Raw genomic sequence first — 27,769 nt, 5'->3', positions numbered from 1 at the left:
CTCCCGACATCCGTCCCGAATATGGTTCGAATCGGAATATATTTAGATATAGCTGCCATACAACCGATCCCCCGATAAAAGGTCTAAAGCGAATAAAAGCTATATTTTTATCCGATTTCACTGAAATTTTAAACAGTAGGTAGTTTTAGGCCACCCGTCATCCGACCCAAATATGGTAAACATCGGACTGTATTTCGATATAGCTGTCATATAGACCGATGTGCCGATTAAGGGCCTGAAGCTCATAAATGCTTTATTTATTACCCAATTTTGTTAAAATTTTAAAGTTATCCAATTTTCACCGGATTGTGATGAAAGGGGGTTTACACATATACCCGAGGTGGTGGGTACCCAAAGTTCGATCCGGCCGAACTTAATGCCTTTTTACTTGTTTTATTCTGCTGTAGTACCATTTTTGCTGGTAAACTGGGAATGCTTCTAACACAGTTTGAGCTGTCAAGGGATAGCTGTGAGCACCACACTAGCTGGAACATTGAAGTCCGATCTGTGTGGTGTTCATTGCTGTTATGAGAAGCTTAGCTGCGAGCTACCGGGCGCGTCCACAGGTTGCGGATAGTGGAATGCTCCATCCGGAGTCGCTGTAACTACAGTCGCGGACAATCAGCCGTATCGAGCGAAGAGTCTCAGTGAGAGGTCGGGTGGCACCAGCTCTTGCACAAATACTGAGTGCCTACGAAGCTCGATATGACAAGGCGAGTTATTGGCGTCTTTAAATAACCAATGGCCAACTGTTCCCGCAGCGATCGGTCCTTTGGATCGTAACGAGCTTGCTCACCTACAGGAGCTTGACCAGGATCGCCACCTCCATATGAAAATGTGGTTACAACAACAGTTTGAGCTTGTTTTTACTTAGACCGCTCTGTGTAATTGTCTACCCATTCGTCGTTATTGAGTTAAACGGGTGTACTCAATGCTTAGCACTGCGATCGATTTATAATAAAAAAACCTGTTAGAATTTATCCCTACCCTATCATGGATTTGATGAATTCTCCACAATTACGTTTATCCAAATTTTTGGATACAAAGATGCAGCTGGATTATTTACGTCTATTTTTTATATCTATTTTTGCTTTCTTTGGTCCCAAAACCTTTTTGGGATTACATGCATGATATTGGTCCAGCATTAGATCATTGTGTGGAATGCTTCTATTCAAAGAATATCATAGCACAAAACTTAAAAAGTAAGCCAAACATGTCATGTTAATGCATTTGACAGGCTACTCGGATCGTCATGATAGTGAATCGTGATAGCTTTTTAAATAATTAAAAAAAGAACTTAAGAACCCTTTTGGAACTCAAATGTGTTTCTTCTTCACCGTTGTGGGTAGGCAAATTGCAAATTTTACCCATGAACATACCACTAAAGAACAGGGGTAAACTTCTCCCATATCAATGAGTGCAGTAGGATTTAAGTTTTAAGCTCAACGAAAAGGGGTTTCCTTTTTATAGCCGAGTCCGAACGGCGTGCCGCAGTGCGACACCTCTTTGGAAAGACGTTTTTGCATGGCATAGTACATCACAAATGTTTCCAGCATTAGAAGGGGAAATCTACCGATAAAATTTTTTTCTGATGGTCTCGCCAGGATTCGAACCCCAGCGTTCAGCGTCATAGGCGGACATGCTAACTGCCGCCAATAAACTTGGTTAATCCGAAGACTTTCGTAGCACTGTGGGACAGCGAGACGGCCGATAAGACGACGAAAATCCTATTGGGAGATCCGAGTCGTGAGAAGAAGGGGCTATTACTGAAAGGAAAAACACATAGGACTATGAGCTCACTTATGCAACATCGATGTTGGAGCATTTCCTATGTCATTTTCCGGCTTTCGCGGCTAACAGACACCTTCACTTATGTGGGGACACAATACCAGACATGAAACAACTTAAAGTCGTGGTATGGAAAACAATTTTTTTTTCACGTAACCAACACGCAGGGGATGTCCCCTATATATGCAGTGTATTGCGTTGGCAATTAGGAAAGTTAAGTCTTAAATTTCTGAACGTCAATGTCGGTGGGAAAGACATTAGCCGGAAATCGATTTCACATACGAAAGGTTCGGGGGAAAAATTAATTTTCCCGCTAATGCATGGTTCGGTCGACTAGCCAATCAATTACAAATGGGTGTGCGTTCCTGGCAAGTCTTGTACTCCTGGTGAACATCCTAACGTTAGGGATAAGAAGATAAATGTCCCTGGAACACACGCCATGAAAATAACGATAGAGCAATACAACGCTAATAGAGTTGGATACCCTACTGTCCACAATCAACACCATTGCTCTCCGTTGAACCAGGTCAAGTAGCTCCAAGGGTGATTTTGGAGCTCCTGCCCATATATGAGAGTTATATTCCATCCTCGGCCTGATGTAGGTAGTATAGATATCGAGAAGATCAGAAGAGGTGAAATATTTCTTGCACCGCTTAAGAAAGCCAAAGACTTGGATGCTTCTTTCGACACTTCGAATAGGTGTTTTAACCAACGGCCATCACATTGTATCTTCATCCCCAGAACATCAAGAGTATCTGATTGTTCAATATCTATACCGTCGATAGATATCGACGATTGTAATGGGTCAGTGAATCGCTTGTGAGACAAGAGACAGTACTGCTTCTTCTGTGCGTTAAAGTCTACTCTGTTCATTCTACCACACTCGGAAATGACCAACAAATCCTGGGAGAGCGTCTCATCCATAATGCGGCTGCTGTTCACAATTTCTTGAGAACTGGGCCTATGATCGAATGAATATGAATGACACAGACTACTGTCATCGGCAAATGAGTAGACTGGATTCGAAGTCTGACCCAATAGATCGTCAACGAAAGTAAGAAAAAGGGTAGGGAATAGGACAGAGCCACACCTGCGGTCAATGTATACTCGTCTGATGGGAACCCATCTACAACAACTCGTATAGTGCGATTTCTAAGAAAGCTCGATATAAATCGAACGAAGTTATTACCGACTCCAAAAGCGACAAGCTTTGATAAAACTGCCCCGGGCCAGACCCTATTAAATGCCTTGGAGATATTCAGAGCCACTTTCATTAGAAATGCGTTCCAACTTTGAAGACGATCGGATGAAAATTGCGAACTGTTCTTTTTACACAAATTAACATGGATGGACAGACAGACGGGAAGACAGACGGACGTAGCTAAATCGATTCAGAAAATGATTCTGAGTCGGTCGGCATACTTATGCCTGGGAGTAGCTTTCTCCCTTCTGGGTGTTACAAACAAACGCACTAAGTTATAATAACCTGTACCGCAGTTGTGGTGTAGGGTATAGAAACACTTCGTTAATTTCGTTAAACCGAGAAATGATAGCACTACAATTTATTTGTTTCATTAAAATTGGAATATATGATGAAGATGGCAAAGAACCCCTACATTAACGCTTTTAATTAACTATTGAAATTATATTGTATTCAAATCGATCGATGTTTACTTACCTTTCATAAAACAAACCGAAATTCCGATTTGTTTTGCCACAGTGGCGCAGTTAAAATTAAATGCCTTTTAAGCGTGACCTCGCTACATCCATTCCTTACTCTTGGCATTTGTCAAGCCTTCAACTTTGTAAAACTTAAATACCATACGGAGCCGAGTCGCCTCATAACCTTTGGAATCGGTTATAAATTGGAGGTTCCTTGTTACAATGAACTTTAGGGGATGCTTATCTCATACCAATGAGTGGGCGCCATTTTTATTACGGAGTCCGAAGCCGTGTCTCAGAGCGAAACCACTTAGCAGAGAAGTTTTGCACGACTGAATACTTCATAAATGTGACCAGCATTAGTGAGCGGACAACACCGCTGCTGAATATTTTGTCCCATGTTTTTGCCAGGGTTCGAACTCTGGAGTTAAGCGTCATAGGCGGACAAGCTAACCTCTATGCCCAGGTGGTCTCCAGGTTTCTTCTTATTGAGTCGAAAACTTGAATCGGCCAGAACTCCTGAATTTAAGAAAAGTCTCCTCACCTTAGTGTTATGGGATGTGCGTGAGAAGAATGGGTTTTGTAAATTCTCTAAACCAAATGAATTTGCTAGTTCAAATCCACTTTGCTTTCGGATGGAAAATATGTAAAATTCATCCATTCTTTTCTGGATTTGCAATTAAGGAAGTGGTGGAATGACTAAGATATAATGTCATTAAGACGAGCAGCCATTAAATCTCTGGAGAACGTATTTCTAAACACAAAAACCGCCCTCGACTGTCGCAGATCTCTCAACGAGATGGCTGAACAGTTCAAAATTCACCTGTTCTGGGTGCCGGGCCACAGAGATATCCCAGGGAATTCTAAAGCGGACGAGCTTGCGAGACTAGGAATTACCTTACACACTCCGGGGACACTGGAATCTGTGGGTATACCTCTAGCGACATGTAAGCTTAGTTTTCAGGAACAGACCCGAAGGGCAACGAATGATAGATGGTCACAAATAGGGGGCTGTGAGCATTCGGAAACTATGTGGCCTCATCTAGACTTATAGAGATCTAATGCTTTGATGTCATTGGCTAGAACAGACGTCTTAGTCCTTGTGTCCGTCATGACAGTCCACTGTCTAATCGGAAAACATGCTGACAGACTGAATGTTGCCTGCAACTACTTTTGTAGAAGCTGTAGGGACATCGAGGAAGAAGAGACTATAGAACACCTTCTGTGTGTGTGTGCCGCACTAGCAGTTAGAAGGAGTTCCACTTTAGGTTTTCATTTCTTTGAGAACCTGCCTGATTTATCGGATGCGAACATTCGCAAGTTATTGGGCTTTTTAAAGCGATTTGGATGGTTCAACTGTAGGAACTAGAAGGCATCTTCCTTCTTCTGTTCTCGTTATATCACAATGGACCAAAACGTCTAAGTGAGTCTGATGGCAGACTTCCACTTAAACCTAACATAACCTAACCTTTCTGGATTTAGTATTTGCTTGGAACAAGTAAAAACAAACGTAGTTCGGCCGTGGCAAATCTTGGGAGCCCACATCCATGTATTCTGTAAAAGTTAATCCAAAATAAACTTAGTTGAAAGGCATTATTTTAATTTACATTCCAAAACATTGAAGCTTCTAGGAGCCGAGATGGCTAATCGAGAGATCGGATTATAGGGGAGCTATGCATATTAGGTTAACGACTGATTTGGACCGAACCTGGCATCGCTGTTGGAAATCGTAACAAAACACCACATCAAAATTTGTTGTCAAATCGCACAAAGATTGTGACTTTCATAAGTTCAAGACATCAAATCGGCAGATAGGTTTATATGGTAGCCATATCAGGTTATATGGACCATATTTAGCTCGAATGTTGGAAATCAAATCAGCAAATCGGTTTATATGGCAGCCATAACAGGTTATATGGGCCAGGCTTAGCACGAATGTTAGAAATCCTAGCATAACACTACGTGTAAATTATGATCACAATTGCGGCTTGTAGTTGCTCAAGAAGTCAAGTCGAAGGACAACTTTTTATGGGAATTACATCCAAATCTAAACCGATATGGCCCATTTGCAATCCCCAACGACCCATATCAAATCTGACACGAGATTACTTTGAGCTCTACAAAGACTCTGCACCCATATTCCGGTTGTCGAATTTCGATATTTTTACTTAATGGTATTATAGTTGTCGAAGATGAAAATTCTTTTGCATTTCCGGTATCACGTATGTCGAATTCGACTGAAAAATTTGGAGAAAACTATAAGAGGTATATCAGTTAATGGCACTCTCAAGTATGGAGCTTAATTTAACATTATGGAAGTTAAAGGTTTGTCCCACTCCATATTAATTGTACCCATGCCCTGCCAATAACAGCATGATAGCGGGAGAATACTGAGTGGTGAGTTTCACATTCACACCGACTCGTTTGAATGGAAGAGCTTGGGCAGACTAAATATAGAGTGTGAACAATTTTCTATTACTAAACTGTCGACGACTGCTGACGATTTTCTTTCGACTTTTGTGGTCATTTCTTTTCTTTTTTTATGGTCATTAACCCGCTTTGTGGTAATTTACACAGATAATAATGATATTGAAATAATCTGCAGTAACGGAATGACTTAATAAGTATAACCCCATCCTTTGGTAGAGGTTATAAAAAACACCGCAAATAATGGTTTAAAAAAGGTTTTCATTATAGGAAGAACTCTCCTCATAGACTACCCGCAAGGCGGGTGACAAAATAAAAAGTTGAAAGATGTAAAACATGAAAAAAGAAGTAAAAAGGCGTTAAGTTCGGCCGGGCCGAATTTTGGATACCCACCACCTCGGATATATATGTAAACCACCTTTCTTCAAAATCCAGTGAAAAATGCATATCTTATGCCCCATAGCAGCTATATCGAAATATGTTTCGATTTGGACCAAATACTTATAACAACTCACTGTCCCAAATTTCGGCAACTTCGGACAATAATTGCCCCTTTTATGGGCCCAAAACCTTAAATCGAGATATCGGTCTATATGGTAGCTATATCCAAATCTGGACCGATCTGTGCCAAATTGCAGAAGGATGTGGATGGGTCTAACACAACTCACTGTCCCAAATTTCAGCAAAATCGCCACAGGGTTTTATAACTTTGTACATTTGTTTGCAACGCAAAAAAGGAGAGGGGCTAGACCCATTGATAAGTATACCGATCAGCTTAGAATCACTTGCTGATTCGATTTAGCTATGTCCGTCTGTGTTTCCATGTATTTTTGTGATCAATTTACGGGTTGTATTTATTGTCCGATTGTCATGAAATTTTGCCCAAGTCTCTTTTTTGGCCCAAGGACGAACGAACACAAAATCGGTTCAGATTTAGGAATAGCTCCCAAGAGGTGCTTTTTTGACGTCTTCATATGTGTGCAAAATTTCATAAAAATCGGTTCAAATTTAAATATAACTCCCACATATATCTTTCATCCGATATGGTCTTTCAAGGCTGTAGAAGCCACAATTTTGGTTTAAAGCTTAAGATATTCATCCCATATATATATCTTTCATCTGATTTGGACTTTTAAGGCTATAGTAGGCACAATTTTGGCCCTATTTCAACAAAACTTAGCGTGAGTTGTTTTATTTAAAGTTTCAATGCGAGTGCAAACTTTCATGTAAATTGATCTTGATTAAGATATAGCTCCCATATAAATCTTTTATCCGATATGGTCTTTTAAGGCTGTAGAAGCCACTATTTTAGTCCTATCTACACAAATGCAGTTCGAGGTGTTTTATTTGACATCTTAATATGTGTGCAAAATTTCATCAAATTCGGCTTAAATTTAGATATAAGTCCCCGATATATCTTTCATTCGAAATAGACTTTAGCCTGTAGAAACCACAATTTTTGGCCGATTTTGCATGAGACGTTTTACTTGACATTCCAATACGCCCTGATTTAGATATAGCTCCAATGTATATATTTCACCGTAGCGCAGAGGTTAGCATGTCCGCCTATGACGCTGAACGCCCGGGTTCGAATCCTGGCGAGATTATCAGAAGAAAATTTCAGCGGTGGTTTTCTCCTCCTAATGTTGGCAACATTTGTGAGGTACTTCGGCTATAAAAGTAGGCCCCATATCATCGAGCATAGACTTGAATCGGACTGCACTCATTGATATGTGGAAGTTTGCCCCTGTTCCTTAGTGAAATGTTCATGGGCAAAATTTGCAATTTGCATATATTTCATCCGATACGGACTTTTAAGGCAGTGAAAGCCACAAGTTTGGCCACTTCCATAGAATATGGGGCCTGAGATGTTCTATTTGTCGCCCCGGAATGTGTCATAGGTTTCGATATAACTCCCATATAATCTTTTATCCGATATGCCCTTTTAAGGATGTGGAAATCCAAATTTGTTGTCCTATCGTAGGAAAATCTTACAAGGTTCTATTTGATATTTCAATAGGTATCCAAATTAAAGTCTGAGTAGATTTTGATATAAGTTCTATTGGGTTGCCCCAAAAGTAATTGCGGATTTTTTAAAAGAAAGTAAATGCATTTTTAATAAAGCTTAGAATGAACTTCAATCAAATATACTTTTTTAAACTTTTTTTCTAAAGCAAGCTAAAAGTAACAGCTGATAACTGACAGAAGAAAGAATGCAATTACAGAATCCAAAGCTGTGAAAAAATTTGTCAACGCCCACTATATGAAAAATCCGCAATTACTTTTTGGGCAACCATATATATAAAAGGTACTACTTACACCAGGTGATGTAGGGTATTATATAGTCAGCTCCGCACGACTTTTGCCTTTCCTTACTGGTTTTTGAATTGGAATTTACTCTTTTGGTATGCTCTGACACAAAACCATACTGCAGGGAGCTAGCAATACACCATTTAGGTTGGATAAAAAAGTCGACGCGGCTGAACTTGACTGATATACATGTTTCCTTTAATTATTTTTATCAACCAAGGCTACGGTAAGGATCATCTAGTGGTAGCGCAACTATTTATGGCCGAGATATTGAGGTTTATATCAACTCCATAATTCATAACCTAAAATGCCCTGTGTTGAGTAGATGTCTGAGGAGACACAGTATCTTGTGAACACATAAAAGAAAATATGAATCGTTTAAATTTTGTTGTTTTCTATTTAAAATTTTTAAAATGCCTTTTAAAATTAGTGTATTTTTTTACATTTATGTTGTTTTTTTGATCATATTCTATGACAAATACCAAGTACTGTTTCTGAAAAAGAAACGCACTTTCCGAATTAACACTTTCGCTAGCCTGTCGTCTGGTCGTCGTCGTCTCCGCCGTCTGTGTCGAGTCCCCGCGTGTTTTGGGGGGAGGGAGGGAGGGGGGTAGAGATCAAGAGATGATATTGTTTTGATTTTGAATTGATACTTTATGTATATATATATATATATATAACAAATGACTAATGACACAGTTTTCTGTAGAGAGAAATAACTTAAAAAATAATAATAAAAATACACAGAGACGTCGTTTTTATGTTTATATGTATATGCAAGTTGGTTGTATATATACGTAGTAATATAATAGGTATATTAACTGAATTAATTATAATCTAAATAAATAATTTAATACAAAAGTTATTATTATGTATAAGCGGCTACATACAAGTATATATAAAAAGTAGAAATCTGTACTTAATAAATTAATCGTTGATTTTGTTAAAACTTAGAAACGAGAACTTAGGATTACGATTTTTGTTTTGTTTTGTGTTTTTTTCTTACAAACAAAAAGAAGAAGGAGGTAAAATATTTTTTTTTGTTTTATCATATACTCCATATATAAAAAAAAAAGGATAATAACATGGTTGCTATGTGATTGATGCTTGGATGCTTGGCGTTTTGGGATTCTCTAGGGGTAAGGGCGCCAAAGAAAGGTGGCAGGGAATAATTTTCCTTTTTTGTTGTTTTATTATTTATTTTTTTCGTTTATACCTTGTATATAGGTAATATTTCCATATATCTATGTATGTATATGTTTTGTTTGTAGTTATTTAAACTATTTGATGTATGAAAACTATGTATGATGTATGCTTGTAATGTGGCGATTGATACTTTGTGAATTAAGTTAAACTGAATTATTTGTTGTTTTTTTTTGTTTGTTTGTTTGGTGCTAATCTACAATTATTTTCACATTGTTCTTCTTCGTCTTGTTATTTATCATCCCCATCGGGCTGCTCTTCATCTACTACTCTAGTTCGAATTTGTGATATCCTCTTCCTGGCTTGTGAATGTGTATCGTATATGTGGGGGTTTTGTGTTTGTGTTTTAGTTGTGTCTATGTGCATAAGATCATTTCTTGTTATCATCCTACACAGAAAAAAGTATATATATATATATGTATGTATATATCACGAAAATTAATTCCATACAAAAAAATATAAATGATTATTAAACTATTAATTAATGAAAAATTTAATTGAACCAATTAATTTGTTCATCAAATTGAATAAACAGCAATTTTAAAACAGATGTTGTTGAGACAAGTGAGAAGCTTTTTATGTTTCAATAGGCCAAGCATTGGATGATAACCATTTACTCCATGTGTTCATTTCTAATTTCTCCGTAATTGCATCAATAGAAGCACCCGTTGTTTGTGAGATAAGGATTTTAAAAATGGCAATCAGGGGCCGATTAATCGCATACGTGAACGAATAAAATCGTTCGAAATTTCGCTATTGTAAATTATGTATTTCTTTATTAAATCATTATTTAAAAAAACTTTGAGATAAACATGTATATTCAAGTGACATAACATCCATTAAATACGAGATGAAATTTCATTCGATTCGGAAGCGCACTCTATCACATATGCGGTAATTCGGCCCCAGAGGCCGAATATAAAAAAAGACTATAAAATATCCATTTTTGGTCGAATTCTTAGACAGCCTATGATTTTTTTTGGAAATTTCTGGGAAATACTATGACTTACTCGTATGCGTAGGCAAATTTCAAATTTTGCCCATAAACATTCCACTAAGGAATAGGGTGTAGAGTATAGTCCGATTCAAGTTTATGCTCAATGATAAGAGGCCCCCTTATTCCGAGTCCGAACGGCGTGCCGCAGTGCGACACCTCTTTGGAGAGAAGTTTTACATGACATAGTACGTCACAAATGTTGCCAGCATTGGGAGGGGGAAAACCACTGCTGAAAATTTTTTCTAATGGTCTCTCCGGGATTTGAACCCAGGCGATTAGCGTTATAGGCGGACATGCGATACAGTGCCGTATGCATAGGCACTTTGTTTAATATGACAAGTATGACGCATGTCCAATGAATGGAACCTCAGCACGTTTGTACTGTGTAACTCAATAATTGGGCCCTAAAAGTGTGGCTTCAGCCGATTGACCACATTATCCCACTAAAATAAAAAAATTAAATAAGATTTTGCAGAATGACATCAGTTAACATGCCAACGCGGATTTAAAAAGGTGGTCTCACGCCAACAGCCGTTAAATGCTGGCCAGGTTTGACGGTATTAAAATGGCAGATTTTTGTTTGCAATCTTTTTGTTATTATCTTCTTTCTCGCATATTCTCTGCTCATGTACGTACACGTATATACACACGCACACAAATTTCTTTGTGTGTGTTGGCAAAACGTCGATCAGCTAGATGGCAAGATGGCGGATTGCACCATATGATTTCTGGTTGTTGTACAAATGAGACTACCTTTAATTGTTTCGCCATGTTAACATGCATAGAAAAAAAGTCGCAAAAAAATTTCAATTAAAAATTCAATAGAAAATAAAATCATATTAGTTAAAAAAATTGTTTTAATCACTTTTTTAATTGAATTGAATTTTTTTCAATTCAATTACAGTCGGGATTAAAATTTTAATTAATTCATTCAATTAATTTTTTAATTGCAAATTAAAAATTAATTGCAATTAATTTTTTAATTGAATGAATTTTTTATGTTTTTAATTTTGAGTAAATATTTAAAGTTTTTAATAAAAAAATTAATTGATTCAATAATTTTTATTTCAATTGAACCGAAAAATGTTTGAATTATTGAATTGGTCTTAGACTAGAGCTGGCAAAATATCGATGGCACTATCGATATTTTGTTCTTACTCCGAACCTCGATATATATTTTTTATATCGATACTATCAGCAAATTTTGTTTTTTTTTTTTTTTTTTTTTTGCAAAATTGAACAAAAATAAGTGTTCCGACACTGAATGTATCATTTAAGATACATTACGCCTATAGAGGTCGCAATCGATAATATCAGCAAAGTTTTTTTTTCAAAATTGAACAAAAATAAGCGATCCGACACTGAATGTATCATTTAAGATACATTGCGATATTATCAGCAAAATTGTTTTTTTTTTGTAAAATTGAACAAAAGTAAGCGATCCGACTCTAAATGTATCATTTAAGATACATTGCGCCTATAGAGGGCGCAATTTTCATCCGATTATGCTTTCATTTTGTAAAATGATTTCTGTCGTGACTTCCAACTGATTTTATTAAATTTGGTTTTATTTGGTCTGTGCATTGACATTGCTTCTATATAAATCGAATTTCGTTTAAAGTAAAGGTGATGGAAAATTAAGGATAGTATCGATACTATCGACATTTATTATTAGAAATATCGAATGCTGCGAGTATCGATATCCAAATCTGGACCGATCTGTGCCATATTGCAGAAGTATGTCGAGGGGCTTATCTTAACTCACTGTACCAAATTTCGACGACATCGGATAATAAATGCACCTTTTATGGGACTAAGACCCTAAATCGAGAGGACCGATCTGGGCCAAATTGCAGAAATTTGTGGAAGAACCTAACACAACTCACTGTCCCAAATTTTGGCAAAATCGGACAATAAATACGCCTTGTATGGGACTATGATCCTAAATCGAGAGATCGGTCTATATGGCAGCTATATCCAAATCTGAACCGATCTGGAGCAAATTAAAGAAAGATGTCGAAGGGCCTAAAACAACTCACTGTCCCAAATTTTAGCAAAATCGTATAATAAATGTGGCTTTTATGGGCCTAAGACCCTAAATCGCCGGGTCGGTCTATATGGGGGCTATATCAAAATGTAGTCCGATATAGTCCATCTTCGAACTTAACCAGCTTATGGACAAAAAAGAAGCTGTGCAAAATTTCAGCTCAATATCTCTATTTTTAAAGACTGTAGCGCGATTTCAATAGACAGGCGGGCTAGATCATCATAGATTTTTACGATTATCCAGACTATATATATACTTTGTAGGGTCGGAAATGGATATTTCGATGTGTTACAAACGGAATGACAAAGTGAATATACCCCCATCCTTCATTGGTGGGTATTAAAATTCAACCATACATAAAGCATATCTCGTCCAAGTTAATGAACCATCTGAGCAAAAATCTGAAATCCACTGGATAAATAAACTACAAGCACGAGGCAGAAGTGAATTTTTTCCACACCAATGAGCATTACGCAGTGGAGCGAGACCAAAGGAAACAGCTTGATTGTTGTTGTAGCGGTGTGTTATACACTAAGGCGGCAGCCCTTGCCGATGTAGGACTTCATCGGGTCAATCCGGTACGTACAACCGGCTGCCATGGGATTGGAGCTTGATTGTAATATTGCCAAGTTCGTTAAGCATGAGCAAAACTTCTTGTAACTATAGCTCAGTGAGAACACGGTGAAGAAACACCAAAGGAAAATAACTTGAGTGCAGAATTGCAGAGTTTGTCTATAATAAGGAAAAATTCTTGTAACTATTCGCTTAGTATCCGGAATAAGAACAACAAGTTAAATCTTAGAGTAAGGGTAATGAAAGCTTGATAGTTAAGACTAATTCAACTTGTTTGAAGAGATAGAGTGAAGAACTACAAAATATCTAAAGGACCCAACGTGGTACACAGTAGAAATCAGATTGATTACAAAAGGCTGGTGCGGTTGAAGGCGCCTACAGTACTTTGGTGGAAATGGCAAGATGTGTGACACATTAGAATATAAGAAAACAATGATACTATTCACTTAGCCATCGTAGAGTAATCCCAAAAATGTGGAGTGCGGAATTTTTGGAAAAACCCGTGTATTTCGTACTTATTTCTATGAGTGGCACCTTATATATTTGTAATCATTATCAATTAATCAAATGTTAATTGAAAGCATTGAAACCCTGCATTATTCGCTATATTTTCGTTGCTTTTGTGAGTGTTGACATAGATGCATGCTTTTTTTCAGCTTATTTTTAATTTTGATACTGGTATGGGTTATCTTTCTTTAATGATGGGAAATAACTATAATAGGCCAGTGCATGCAGAGGCATTAAAGCTGTTATCTACTCTGCATGACCATGAACAAGTAAAAAGGCGTTAAGTTCGGCCGGGCCAAACTTTGGATACCCACCACCTCGGGTATATATGTGAACCACCTTTAGTCAAAATTCAGTGAAAAATGCATACCTTATACCCCATAGAAGCTATATAGACATATCATCCGATTTAGACCAAATGCTTATAAATACAAGTCATTGTTCAACCGAGAGATCAGTCTATATGGCAGCTGTATCCAAATCTGAACCGATCTGAGCCAAATTGATAACAGATATCGAAGGGCCCAACACAACTCACTGTCCCAAATTTCGGCGACAGCGGACAATAATTGCGCTTTTTATGAGCTCAAAACCTTAAATCGAGAGATCGGTCTATATGGCAGCTGTATCCAAATCTGAACCGATCAGGACCAAATAGAAAAAAGATGTCGAAGGGCCTAAGGCAACTCACTGTCCCGAATTTCAGCAAAATCGGATAATAAATGCGGCTTTAATGGGTCTAAGACCCTTAATCTGAGGATCGGTCTATATGGGAGCTATATCCAAATCTGGACCGATCTGGGCCAAATTGACGAAGAATGTCGAAGGGCCTAACACAACTCACCGTCCCAAATTTCAGCAAAATCGGATAATAAATGCGGCTTTAATGGGCCTAAGACCCTAAATCTGAGGATCGGTCTATATGGCATCTATATCCACATCTAGACCGATCTGGGCCAAATTAAAGAAAGATGTCGAAGGGCTCAACACAACTCACTGTCCCAAATTTCAGCAAAATCGGATAATAAATGCGGCTTTAATGGGTCTAAGACCCTAAATCTGAGGATCGGTCTATATGGCAGCTATATCCAATTTTGGACCGATCTGGGCCAAATTGACGAAGGATGTCGAAGAGCCCCACGCAACTCACTGTCCCAAATTTCAGCAAAATCGGATAATAAATGTGGCTTTTATGGGCCTAAGACCCTAAATCGCCGGATCGGTCTATATGGGGGCTATATCAAGATATAGTCCGATATAGCCCATCTTCGAACTTAACCTGCTTATGGACAAAAAAAAGAATCTGTGCAAAATTTCAGCTCAATATCTCTATTTTTAAAGACTGTAGCGTGATTTCAACAGACAGACGGACGGACATGTCCAGATCGTCTTAGATTTTTACGCTGCTCAAGAATATATATACTTTATAGAGTCGGAAAAGGATATTTCGATGTGTTGCAAACGGAATGACAAAATGAATATACCCCCATCCATCGGTGGTGGGTATAAGAATTGCCTAGCTGACGTGAAGAAACTGGAGAAGCCAAGACCTCGAGCAATGTCCAAAATGCAGTGAAACAAGCCCTAGATGGATGCAAAGACATTATGACCATCATTAAGACTGAATTCTGACGTCCTCAAATGGTTTACCAACGAGTTTTTCATTCAGCACATCGGCCGGAAAACATAAATTTCACACACAATTTATAGTATCTTGATGTGATGTTGTTTCCAATGTTCTTTTTTAGTTTTTCCCGTTTTAGATAAATTCGATGAATTAAATTAATTGGATCAATTAAATTCTGTTGTTGTTTTTGTTTTTCTGTGTATGTTCGTCATGTCGCGTAGTGTATCGAATCGTTTCTTCGGGAGGGGGGGAGGGGGATCTATGGTTATCTATATGTATGTTTGCTTTACAATTTATAATTTTTAGGTTTTGCAGTTTGTTTTTTTTTTACTAATGCTAGGTCTATTATCTAGTATCTATGTATGTATGTGTGTATGTATACGCATACTTATTTGTTTGTATATATTCCTCATTTGTTGTATTTTTTTCTATTTTGTTTTTGTTGTTGTGTTAAGATTTAGTCTATTGCATAATTTAACCTACGATATCTAAGCTTTGAGCATCAGTAACTGTGGATGTGAGATTATTGGGACAAGCACCATTTTTGGATGATTGCAGGGGAGCCGTTGGTGTGTTTGGCGAGGATGTTGTGGGTGAGGAGGGATTCGATGATGTTTTCAACAAGGGGGTGGTTATTTCATTGGCATTGACAACGGTCGAAGACGATGTCGATGGTGTTACCCCCGATGATGAGGCATAATCGGCATCATTGGCCGCCAATGACGACGATGACGGATTGTAGCCCATGGGATAATCGGCAATCGCATCAATTGGATTGTGATCGGCGATGTGGTGCAAGGCATGATGTTGTAGCAGGTGTTGGTGGTGATTATTATGCGTGGAGGTTATTGGTGAGCCCATCATGACATTGTTGGACGCCGTGTTGAACGCCGCCGGCGGAGGTGGTGGAGTGTATGAGGTTATATTATCACAATCGACGTCCGTGATGTCATTCGTGGGATGGGCATAGTGTTGCACATATTGTTGTTGATTCAATAGGGCCAGCATTTGTTGTTGAAATAAGGTGGGCGCCGACATATTTTCCCCAATGCCCGTTGCAAATTGTGGTGGCGGAGAAGGAGGTGGCGGTGCAATTGTCGACATAGATGTTGGCGTTTGTTGGTTGTTGTTGTTGAACGTTGGTGATGGCAAAGCATTAGCAGTCGATGATGAATTGTTTAGTGTGGTGGCAGAAGTAGATGTAAGATCGTTCCCATCACCATGGTGGTTGTTAGTAGATGTGGTGGTATTTGTATTGGTAGTGGTAGTAGTAGTAGTAGTAGTGGTTATGGTATTAGAAGAATTATTAAAATTAGAATTAGTTTCATTGTTAAGACCTAGATTCATACATAAATTGCTATTATTAGAGGTGGGGGAAGATGGATGTGTGGTGTTTGAAGGATTGTTATGAAGTTGATGATGATGAAGATGATGGTTATGGTGGTTATTTTGGTTATGTTGGGTATGTTCCAATATTGATGAAGTTGTCGAATGATTTGGATTAGTAGTAGTAGTAGCAGTAGCATTGATTAAGTGATGATTGTTATGGGATATAGAATTTTGTGGTGTGGGATTTGTTGGCTGAGATGAAGAATGATTTGGAATTTGTGATGATGTTGTTGTTGTTGTTGTGGCGGCGGCTGTTGCTGCTGCAGTTGCTCCTACTACTACTGTCGTTGGAGGAGGAGCTGTATTTGTTGTTGTTGTAGCTGTTGCCAATGGTGTTATGTTATTATGATTGAAATTTGAACATGAATTTGTAATCGAATTTGTATTTGAATTTGAGTTTGAGTTTGAATTTGGATTGTGATTCTGGTTTTGTTTTTGTCTTAGATTTGGATTTTGAGAACTGCTATTACGTTTTAGATCATTATTGTGCTTTTGTAAATCGTTATTACCATTACTGCATATTTTACTATAAAGATCCGGCGTTGCTGTTGTCACATCTTCAATTTCCATTTTGATGGCAGTTCGTTTCAGCAACTGCAAATTACGTGGCAGCAAAGCGAGTATATTATATATTAAGCGTATATCTTCACTAGATGTCCACACACCGGGACGTTTATTATGATAAAGTTTGGCATACTGATAGATATTTGCCGTTTGACTGTATTCCATCTCAATCGCCAGCGAAGAAATGGCACAAAATGTACAGGCTTGAGCTCCGCCATATCTACACAGAAAAATATTGTAAAAACAATAAAAGAAAAAAAAAAATTATTTAATAAAATAAATGGAAAAGTATAGAAAGTTAAAGAAGGACTTGGACGATATAAATCCAAGAATACAATAAGTATAGAGGAGCCGACTATTTACATCAACAACACTATTGAATGACCTTATAAAGTTCATTCGTAAGATCGGTCTTTATGGCAACTATATCCGACAATGATCCGATGTGGACCGTATTTAGCACAGATTTCGCACAGATTCTAATCCAAGTCAGCAATATCGGCTATATGAGACTATATCAATGAATAGTTCTAACATATAGAGGCTTACTTTTAACTTGAACTTCCAATGTGTATAAAACAAACTAACCAACTTTCTGCTCGATAGCTACATATTTAAAGATTGCAGAATGATTGCAACCTGCAAAAATACAGACATTGCTAAATCGCCTTTGATTTTTAAAACGATCAAGAATATTTTTGGCCCAAGTGCAGTTTACTGGCCCCTCACCGATTCCCTTGAAAATTACATAGTTTGTAAAGTTTGGCGTACTGATTCTAACGATATTAAAAATTCATTCATGAAAACTCACCGTTTCAAATTTCAGCGAAATCGGGTAATAAATAAAGCTTTTATGGGCTTCAGACCCCTTATCGGCAGATCGGTCTATATGAAGGCTATATCTAAATATAGTCCGATCTGTACCATATTTAGGTCGGACGTTGGGAGGCTTAAAACTGCGCACTATTCCAAATTTCAGCGAAATTGGATAAAAATAAAGCTTTTATGGCCTTCAGACCCTTTATCGGGAGATCGGTCTATATGGCAGCTATATCTAAATATAGGAATATATAAAATGAATATACCCCCTATCCAACGGGGGTGGGTATAAAAATAAACCCTATTGGACTAGGAGCCCATAAACTACACTTGCTCTCATTTTTGGTTACTATGCGTCAAAGGCAATTACTTTTCGTAATACCACGAAATGTGAAATTCGCCTTTGACTTCGACTACGACTGCGCTTGATTTTCGGCTTCAACAACGGAAATAAGGGTGATTAATATCAGGTTTGTAATATACTCTTAAATGCCATTACTATTAAGTCCAATTTTGTTACAATCGGTTTACATGTCGGGTTGGGGGTTTGTTGAGTGGTTAACGGTCCCCAGCCAGCTGTTCTCATATTTGGCTACAAACAATTGATTTGAATACAGTAATTTGAAAGCATATTGTCCCGATCGGCACATAGTTATATCCTTTCACTTGAGTACCATTCTCTTAAATACTTTTAATTTGACACTCACATCACATAATAGCCCCAAAGTTGTATACCAATTTCGAATCTTTGGAATATCATAACGGTGAAAACAAAATTTTGCTTAAGTCGGCACCTCCATCTCGGAGATAAAGCTTTTTCTGAAAATTAAGGTAACCAACTATATCTTCTAGGAGAATTTCAGGAAAATTTTGAAAGCGTCAGATTAAATGGTATGGACTTATTGCATACAAGTTTTTTGAAGAAGAGAACAAGAACTGCGTCGGGCTCTCTCCTCAGTTCTCATGTGGACCACCTCCATCAGGAGACAAGGACCAACCAGTACGAAGACATAAGTACATGTTGTCTAAGCAATATCTTTTGGGCTGTTATCGCAGACACCATCCAAATCATCATGTTGTGGACAGATATCTACAGCCCAGAAGCCTTAAGCTAGAAAAGATTGGAAGCATGATCTAGAGCTTGAGGTTCAACGCTACAAGAGAGAACCTCAAGCGGCATATCGAACTGGTCTAGACAATATTCATGCAGACAATGTAGCAGATGCGGTAAATGGTTACCGGGTGAATGTAGTCCTTGGAGAACGACCGCCTCCCATTGCATCTGAAGAAATTGACCTCCCCCGGCAAACCAGAGTAGTTCTGGCTTAATTACGTTCCGGTAGATGCAGCCGCCTCAACTCCTACAGAGCAAAGATTGATGCCGGCGTGCAAGATGTATGTCCCGATTGTAACCAGGGACCGCACGATACACGTCACCTGTTTAACTACTCAGCCAGACCCACTCTACTCAGACCCAGATCCCTGTGAACGCACCCCATTTTAGTAGCAGAGTTCCTGGGTCTTGACACTCAACAGAATCAAGCAGACGAATGATAGAACACAACAAACTGCTACAACAACAACAAGTTTTTTGTTGGATTTACATATAAATCTGAAGCTTCACTGCAGCTGATTTGGTAGAGCTAATCGAGCAAAAATGCAAACTTCTCACATATCAATAAGTGCAGTCCGATTCAACTTAAAGCTCAATGACAAGGGGCCTCCTCTTTATAGCTGAGTCCGAACGGCGTGCCACAGTGCGACACCTCTTCGGAGAGAAGTTTTACATGGCATAGTACCTCTCAAATGTTGCCAGCATTAGGAGGGGAAAACCACCGCTGAAAATTTTTTCTGATGGTCTCGCCAGGATTCGAACCCAGGCGTTCAGCGTCATAGGCGGACATGCTCATCTCTGCGCTACGGTGGCTCCGAGCAATCTAGCTTAAGCTAACCTTACAGAAAGACATCTGAAATTAATTTGATGATTTAAGGCATCTTTTTATGATCCTATACCATGTTTGAGCTTGGTATCTCTGTAAAACTAGGAGACTGACCTTAAATGACGCTCGATCATCAGCCAAACGGGGTTTTAAGTGAAGAAGAAAGCCTTCTAACATCCCACCAGAAAAGATTGGAAGCATCCTTAGCAAATATGACGTTCGAATCCTGGTGAGAACATCAGAAAATGTTCTCAGCACTACATATGGGTTGCCCAAAGAGTAATTGCGGATTTTTCATATAGTCGGCGTTGACAAATTTTTTCAACGGCTTGTGACTCTGTAATTGCATTCTTTCTTCTGTCAGTTATCAGCTGTTACTTTTAGCTTGCTTTAGAAAAAAGTGCGCGAAATTTTGTTTACATTTGTTTGTTTGGCGTCAATTTTAATATGGAGCCCACAAAGGAGCATTTTCGTCATATTTTACTTTTTTATTTCCGTAAAGGAAAAAACGCGGAGCAGGTTGCTAAAAAGTTACGGATTGTGTATGGTGATAAAGCCTTAAAAGGAAGACAGTGTCAAAATTGGTTTCGCAAATTCCGTTCTGGAGGTTTTTCACTTAAAGATGAGCCACGTTCAGGTGGGCTAAATGAAGTTGATGATGACCAAATCAAAGCATTAATCGAATTGGATCGTCATGTAACTGAGCGTGAGATAGGAGAGAAGTTAAATATACCAAAATCAACCGTTCATTATCACATAAAAAGTCTTGGACTGGTGAAAAAGCTTGATATTTGGGTACCACATGTATTGAAAGAAATTCATTTAACAAACCGAATCAACGCTTGTGCACCTTATGCACCTATATGCACCTTAAACGCAATGAATTCGATCCGTTTTCAAAACGAATCATAACTGGAGATGAAAAATGGATTGTTTACAACAACGTTAGTCGAAACGATCATGGTCCAAGCATGGTGAACCAGATCAAACCACTTCAAAGGCTGATATCCACCAAAAGAAGGTTATGCTGTCTGTTTGGTGGGATTGGAAGGGTGTGGTATATTTTGAGCTGCTTCCAAGGAACCAAACGATTAATTCGGATGTTTACTGTCAACAATTGGACAAATTGAATACAGCCATCAAGGAGAAGCGACCAGAATTGGTCAATCGTAAAGGTGTCATATTCCACCAGGACAATGCTAGACCGCACACATCTTTGGTCACTCGCCAAAAACTGAGTGAGCTTGGCTGGGAACTTTTGATGCATCCACCATATAGCCCAGACCTTGCACCATCAGACTACCATTTATTTCGATCTTTGCAGAACTCCTTAAATGGTAAAACTTTCGGCAATGATGAGGCTATAAAATCGCACTTGGTTCAGTTTTTTGCAGATAAAGGCCAGAAGTTCTATGAGCGTGGAATACTAAATTTGCCAGGAAGATGGCAAAAGGTAATCGAACAAAATGGCAATTATATATTTGATTAAAGTTCATTCTAAGTTTTATAAAAAATGCATTTACTTTCTTTTAAAAAATCCGCAATTACTTTTTGGGCAACCAACTTGGTATGACAGTAAATGGACAAAAGCCAAGTTGTGAGAGTCAACCCTAATGGTGCCAATTTAATTCAAGGAAACGCTAAAGAAGTAGCCAAAAACCTTGTTTACACTACAACCAAAACCCATTTGATTTGAGCAAATCTCCCAAACCCGTTTACACTATGTTTGAAGTGGTTTGTATTTCGAGTTTTCGAACTAAAATTAGCTTTTATTTGCTGCTCAGTTTAATTACCGAAGACATTCACTTACCTATCCACTACAACAATTGGTCCATTACGATAATCATTGCCCCGGTCATGGACATCGACAATGAAATCATAAATGCTGCTGGGATTTGACATTTCCGGCCAGCTGGGGCAGTGTAACATTTTCACACTGAGCTCGTAGTCATCCTGTATCGATTGAATAACGAAATCTCGACTCACATAGTCGTTTTTATTCGTTTTACTCAAGAATTTCACCCGATAATAATCACTTTCGATGGGCGATGTATCATCTGGCCAAAACTGGGCAAAGTTCTAAAAGCAAAAAAAAAAAAATAGATTTTTTTTTAAAAAATGCATCTCTCTGTAATGGGGATGGTAAAATATAAGACAAACACTTACAATCTCATCTAATGATGATAGCAAAACAATTGTCTGGGCATTGTGATCCCAAACCATTTGCCAAAAATCTTTGACCGTATGGGCCATGGGATGTTGTGTGACTATAAAGTCACGCAGTCTTCTGAACCCATGCAACCATGAGGCATTGATGTAATCGCTGCCCTCCTCGCCCGGCTTGGGTGTCAGATGCACCCTACTGCCCTCAATGGGGAATATAGCACCACGATTTTTAATCGAATTCACTTGCTTCATTGCCGAGGCAATGTGCACATCTTTGGTCTGGAATTGTATTATGTTGCGATACTGCTGCTCCAAGTACGGAGTGCAATTCTTTAATTCCTCTATCTGTTGAGACGTTAGATTGGTTTCACCCGATGCTATGGCCTCCACCAGAGCATCGTGTATGAATATGTACTGTTCCTCAGTTTGAACTAGGAAATTTCGCTGTATGCGAATGTGACGCAGGAAACCGAAGGTGTTCACAACACCCTTTTGTTGGATCTGTTTGAGCATGGCATCCAATACGATGTAGGTGCCGGTGCGACCAACGCCAGCACTACAATGGACCACAATGGGACCGGCATCACTGGGATTGGCGGCTGAGGATTTCTTGACGAAATTCAAAACAGGCAATGGATGATCGGGAGTGCCATGGTCGGGCCAATTGGTATAATGATATTGATAGACCATTTTCTCGGAATTGCATTGTTTCTTTTTCTTAAGCTGCAAAAGAGGCAAGAAAAAAGTAAATGAGTGATGGAGATAGCGAGGTGTGAGTGATCGTTTTTACCTTTAAATGTTTTATTTGGAAAGTTCTCACTGTGTACATGGCCGTAACTTCCTCTTCGACTAGTTTCACTTGTATGACTCCATAGGTCTCCACTCCCTCTTTAGGCCAATACATATCACATTTGCGGCGTCCACGTTCCACTAAATTCGTAATCATTATAATTATGGCCACCCTTTGCTCCCATATCATGCGCCAAAAACAATCAAAGGTATCGGGCAAAGGACCCTGGGTACCAATGAAAGCTCTGGACTTTTGATAGCCATCGATAAAGTTGGCATTTATGTAATCCAAATTCTTCTTCTGGCCTGGAGTGGGATGCAAATGGACTCGACTGTGATCATCTATAGAGCAAAGAAACAAAAAGCGTTGCAGGGATTAGTTTTTTTTTTTTTTTTGAAACTTCCTGGCAGTTGATTTCTACTTACAGGCTGTTATATTCAAATAACGATTCTTCTTTTTGTTTTCGGGGTGTTGAGAATGTTCGCAGGGTAAGTCATCGGTAATGCATTCATTTTGTATGGCCTCGTATTCGCGACTGAAACCGATATCGCCATCGGCATGCAGCGAAGCCACATGTTTGGCAAACTCATTGACGGGTACTGCAGCACGAATTTCACCGGCAATCTCCACCGGCACCTCCCAGTCAACTTGTGGCACATTGGGATGGTGTGGTGGATCATCCAAATAGTAATAGGCGGCATGGAAACATTTCCTGCTGGAAAGAAAAACAAACACAAACAGGTACAAATTAATAGGTGACAACAAATAATCGTCCTCCCTTTTCGCCTTTCACAGGTTAGGAGGCCATGTAATTGACATGTTTCAACTGCCTTAAGGTTAACTAACATCCTGCCATGTTTCCTGCCATATGCCAAACTTATTAAATCTAAATCGTAGAGAAAATTGACTTTGCTGCTAGCTGCACACGCACACGCACACACAGCATAGGTCGTCAGTTGTGCTGTGCCTTTAGGCCAAATTGTCTTTGATTAAAATCAGAAACTTTTCAAGTTATTATCAACAGCAGTAGCACCAACAACTGTGCTCATGCTGTGGCTTTAACTATCCGGCTTAACTCCGTTTGTAGTTAACTTTAAAGCAATTTGCCTCAATCGTGTTTGACAGCAACAACTTTTGAGCAAGCATCAAGGTGAGTTTTGCAAAAGTTATAGCATACTTTAAGGCTAGCATTTCAAATTCTCTTAATTAATCTTTCTCCGAGGGCATTAATCGAAAATTTCCTCCTGTAGTCAATTGCAGCTTTCCAAGATGTCTATGGTAGTCCTAAAAATATGCATTACCTCGGTGATCAAGCTGTGTGTTATGTAAATTTTTGAAATTCTGCTGATTGTGAACTTTATGGCATACTTTTGAGGATAAACTTTTGTTAAGGACAGAGAAGTAGGGCAAAATAAGCTAAGTTATTTTGTATAATTGGCCTTATATTCATCTTTAAATGGAATTATGGTACATATTGTCACGTTAAAGCTTTAGGCAGTAGCCTAGAAAGTTCAAGGAGCATACATAATTCAATAGTTTACATGTCCAATGTTCAACAAAACATTACCAATACAATAGTTGACATATTAATTGATTGTTAGAGAGTGAGCAGATACAAAAACTATATAACTTTGCTATTAAAAGCAAAAAGCGTCTGTCGAAATTTAATTGTACTAGTTTGCAACTTTTTTCAACTTTTCGGTTCACAAAAGGCGTATTTTGTTACCACATTCTGCCACATTGGGCACAGAGAGTTATATGGGACCATTTTTATATAATTGCTCGAAATACGGGTCTCCTGGTGAAATTTCCTTTTCTATTTTAAAGCCTATTTTTGACCCTATATAATGATGGCTTAATATAAAAAGGTCGTAACTCGATTTTTTTTTGTTACTTTACAGAAGAAGGAAAAAGCTTGACATAGACAAGCGTTATAATTCTGTCACCTCAATTGTATCCGCCTGACCTTTTGAGACGCGGCTCATCTGACATGTGTCCAGAATAACGCAAAAAAAACTAACTTAATTTTTAGTTTCTTTACAATAGAAGGAAAAAACTTGACTTAGACCTTTTTTTGAAATCGTTGTAAATTTTTTTATTTCCAATTGTATCCACCTGAAATTTTGAATGAAGGTGCATGTGACATTTGTCTGCCAGAATTGACGAAAAACGTAATTTTAGAAAAAAATTGAGTAAGGCCGTAACAGTCATCGATATATACTCCAACTCCGAAGAGATTTGGCCATAGCTGCCATGAAGACTTCTTTGATTCATAACACTTATTTTGGCCTTATGACGTGTATAAAGTTCATTTAATGTGGAAAGTTTTCAAAAATGTTCGGCGCACTTTTTTAATGAATGTCAAATTTCCTCTCTGTGAAGAATTAAAGGCCTAAAGGATATGATGTGCAGAGTTGCATTTATGCAACGCGACGCTCAAAATCAAAGTTTAACGCCGCAAATGAGAATTTTTTTCACAAAAACTAGTTTTTTTATACCCTCCACCATAGGATGGGGGTATACTAATTTCGTCATTCCGTTTGTAACTTCTCGAAATATTCGTCTAAGACCCCAAAATGTATATACATTCTTGATCCTCATGACATTCTAAGTCCATCTAGCCATGTCCGTCCGTCCGTCTGTCTGTCGAAAGCACGCTAATTTTCGAAGGAGTAAAGCTAGGCGCTTGAACAAATACTTCTTATTTGTGCAGGTTGGTTGTTATTGTAAATGGGCCATATCGGTCCATGTTTTGATATAGCTGCCATATAAACCGATTTTGGATCTTGACTTCGTGAGCCGCTAGAGGGCGCAATTCTTATACGATTTGGCTAAATTTTGCATGAGGTGTTTAGCTATAACTGTGCGGTTGAAATCGGTCAATAACCTGATTTAGCTGTGATATAAACCGATCTGAGGTTTTGAATTCTTGAGCCCCTAGAGGGCTCATCCGATTTGGCTGAAATTTTGCACCACGTATTTCCTTATGACTTCCAACAACTGTGTAAGGTATGGTTCAAATCGGTCTATAACCTGATATAGCTGCCATATAAACCGATCTTGAATCTTGAGCCACTAGAGGGTGAAATTCCTATCCGATTTGGTTGAAATTTAGCATGAAGTCATAACAAAGCCTTCCAACAGCTGTGCTGAGTAGGCTGAAATCAGTCTTAACCTGATATAGCTGTCATATAAATCGATCAGGGGTCTGACTTCTTGAGCCTCTAAAGGGCGCAGTTCCTATCCGATTTTGCATGACTATATCGGGCTATATAGGACTCTATCTTGATATAGACCGATCCGCAGATTTGGGGTCTTAGGCCCATACAAAACACATTTATTATCCGATTTTGCTGAAATTTGGGACAGTGAGTTGTGTTAGGCTCTCCGATATCCATCTTCAATTTGGCCCAGATCGGCCCAGATTTGGATATAGCTGCCATATAAACCGATCTCTCGGTTTAAGGTCTTGCGCCCATAAAAGGCGCATTTATTGTCCGATTTTGCTGAAATTTGGGACAGTGAGTTGTGTTAAGCCCATCGACATCCCTCTTTAATTTGGCCCCGATCGTTTCAGATTTGGATATAGCTGCCATATAGACCGATCTCTTGATTTAAGGTTTTGGGCCCATCAAAGGAGCATTTATTGTCCGATGTTGCCGAAATTTGGGACAGTGAGTTAAGTTAAGCCCCTCGAAAGACTTTTGCAATATGGCAGAGATGGGTCCAGATTTGGATATAGCTGCCATATAGACCGATCTCTCGAATTAAGGTTTTGGGCCCATAAAAGGCGCATTTATTGTCCAATGTTGCCGAAATTTGAGACAGTGTGTTGGGCTCTTCGACATTTTCATGCAACTTGGCCCAAATCGGTCCAAATTTGGATATAGCTGCCATATAGACCGATATCTCGATTTAAAGTCTTGGCCCCATAAAAGGGGCATTTATAATCCAATTTCACTGAAATTTGACACGGTTACCTATGCTAGGCTTTTCGACATTCGTGTCGTATATGGTTCAGATCGGTTTATTTTTAGATATAGCTACTGTGCTTATTAGTATTTGGTCCAAATCGGGACATATTTCGATATAACTGCTATGGGACATAAGATATGAAATTTTCACCAAATTTTAATGAAAGGTGGTTTACATATATAACCGAGGTGGTGGGTATCCAAAGTTCGGCCCGGCCGAACTTAACGCTTTTTTACTTGTTTACGCTAATCGCTTAAAAGAAGCACTTAAAAACAATTAATCCTAGTGTAATATGAATGTGAGACAGAGTTTATACGAAAAATAACATGTAATTATGTTGAACCAGTAAGAAAAGGCAAAAGTTGGGCGGAGCCGATTATATAATACCCAACACCTACCCTACAATTATAAATTCGTGCAAATAGATATACTCATATGTATATGAGAGATATATCTAAATCTGAAACGATTTTTACCGAACAGATCAGTTGAAAATTGTAGTTACTACGACCATTTAAGTGGAGACCGGGCAATATATTTATAAATAGGAGCTATATCTAAATCTGAACCGATTTTGATGAAATCTTGAAGATAATTTTAGCTTATTAACAAAACAATTCGTGCCAATTTTTGTCCAGATCGGTTGAAAATTGTAGTTACTACGGCCATTTAAGTGGAGATCGGGCAATATATTTATAAATAGGAGCTATATCTAAATCTGAACGATTTTGATGAAATCTTGTACATATGTTACTATCAGTAACAAAACAATCCATGCCGTATTTTGTGCATATAGGTTAGAAATTGCAGTTACTACGGCAATTTAAGTGGAAATCGGGCGATACATATATATGGGAGTTATATCTAAATCTGAACCGATTTTAATGAAATCTTGCAGATATTTTAATATTAGTAGCGAAACTGTTCGTGCCAAATTTTGTGCAGATCGGTTGAAAATTGTAGCTACTACAGCCATTTAAGTAAA

The 27,769-nt window shown here is 38.4% G+C and overlaps 1 protein-coding gene across 2 annotated transcripts in view; it reads right to left on the bottom strand.

The window, feature by feature from the left end:
• Positions 1-8,564: 8,564 nt before the first annotated feature.
• LOC106084322 (tyrosine-protein phosphatase 99A) overlaps positions 8,565-27,769 on the bottom strand; it is a 138,235-nt gene continuing 119,030 nt past the window's right edge. Inside the window, exons 6-10 of one of the 2 annotated variants that reach the window (XM_059362648.1) lie at positions 23,235-23,524; positions 22,810-23,150; positions 22,020-22,742; positions 21,664-21,932; positions 8,565-17,314 (exon numbers count right to left, since the gene is read on the bottom strand). In XM_059362648.1, coding sequence (XP_059218631.1) covers positions 15,616-17,314; positions 21,664-21,932; positions 22,020-22,742; positions 22,810-23,150; positions 23,235-23,524 — 3,322 coding nt within the window. In that variant the 3' untranslated portion in view covers positions 8,565-15,615. The remainder of the gene's footprint in view (positions 17,315-21,663; positions 21,933-22,019; positions 22,743-22,809; positions 23,151-23,234; positions 23,525-27,769) is intronic. The other variant, XM_059362649.1, reaches the window with a different exon arrangement.

Source organism: Stomoxys calcitrans, chromosome 2, assembly GCF_963082655.1.
Source record: "Stomoxys calcitrans chromosome 2, idStoCalc2.1, whole genome shotgun sequence".
NCBI lineage: Eukaryota > Metazoa > Arthropoda > Insecta > Diptera > Muscidae > Stomoxys > Stomoxys calcitrans.
Note: the sequence above shows the minus strand (reverse complement) of the source record. Positions and strands in the feature narration are given on the sequence as shown.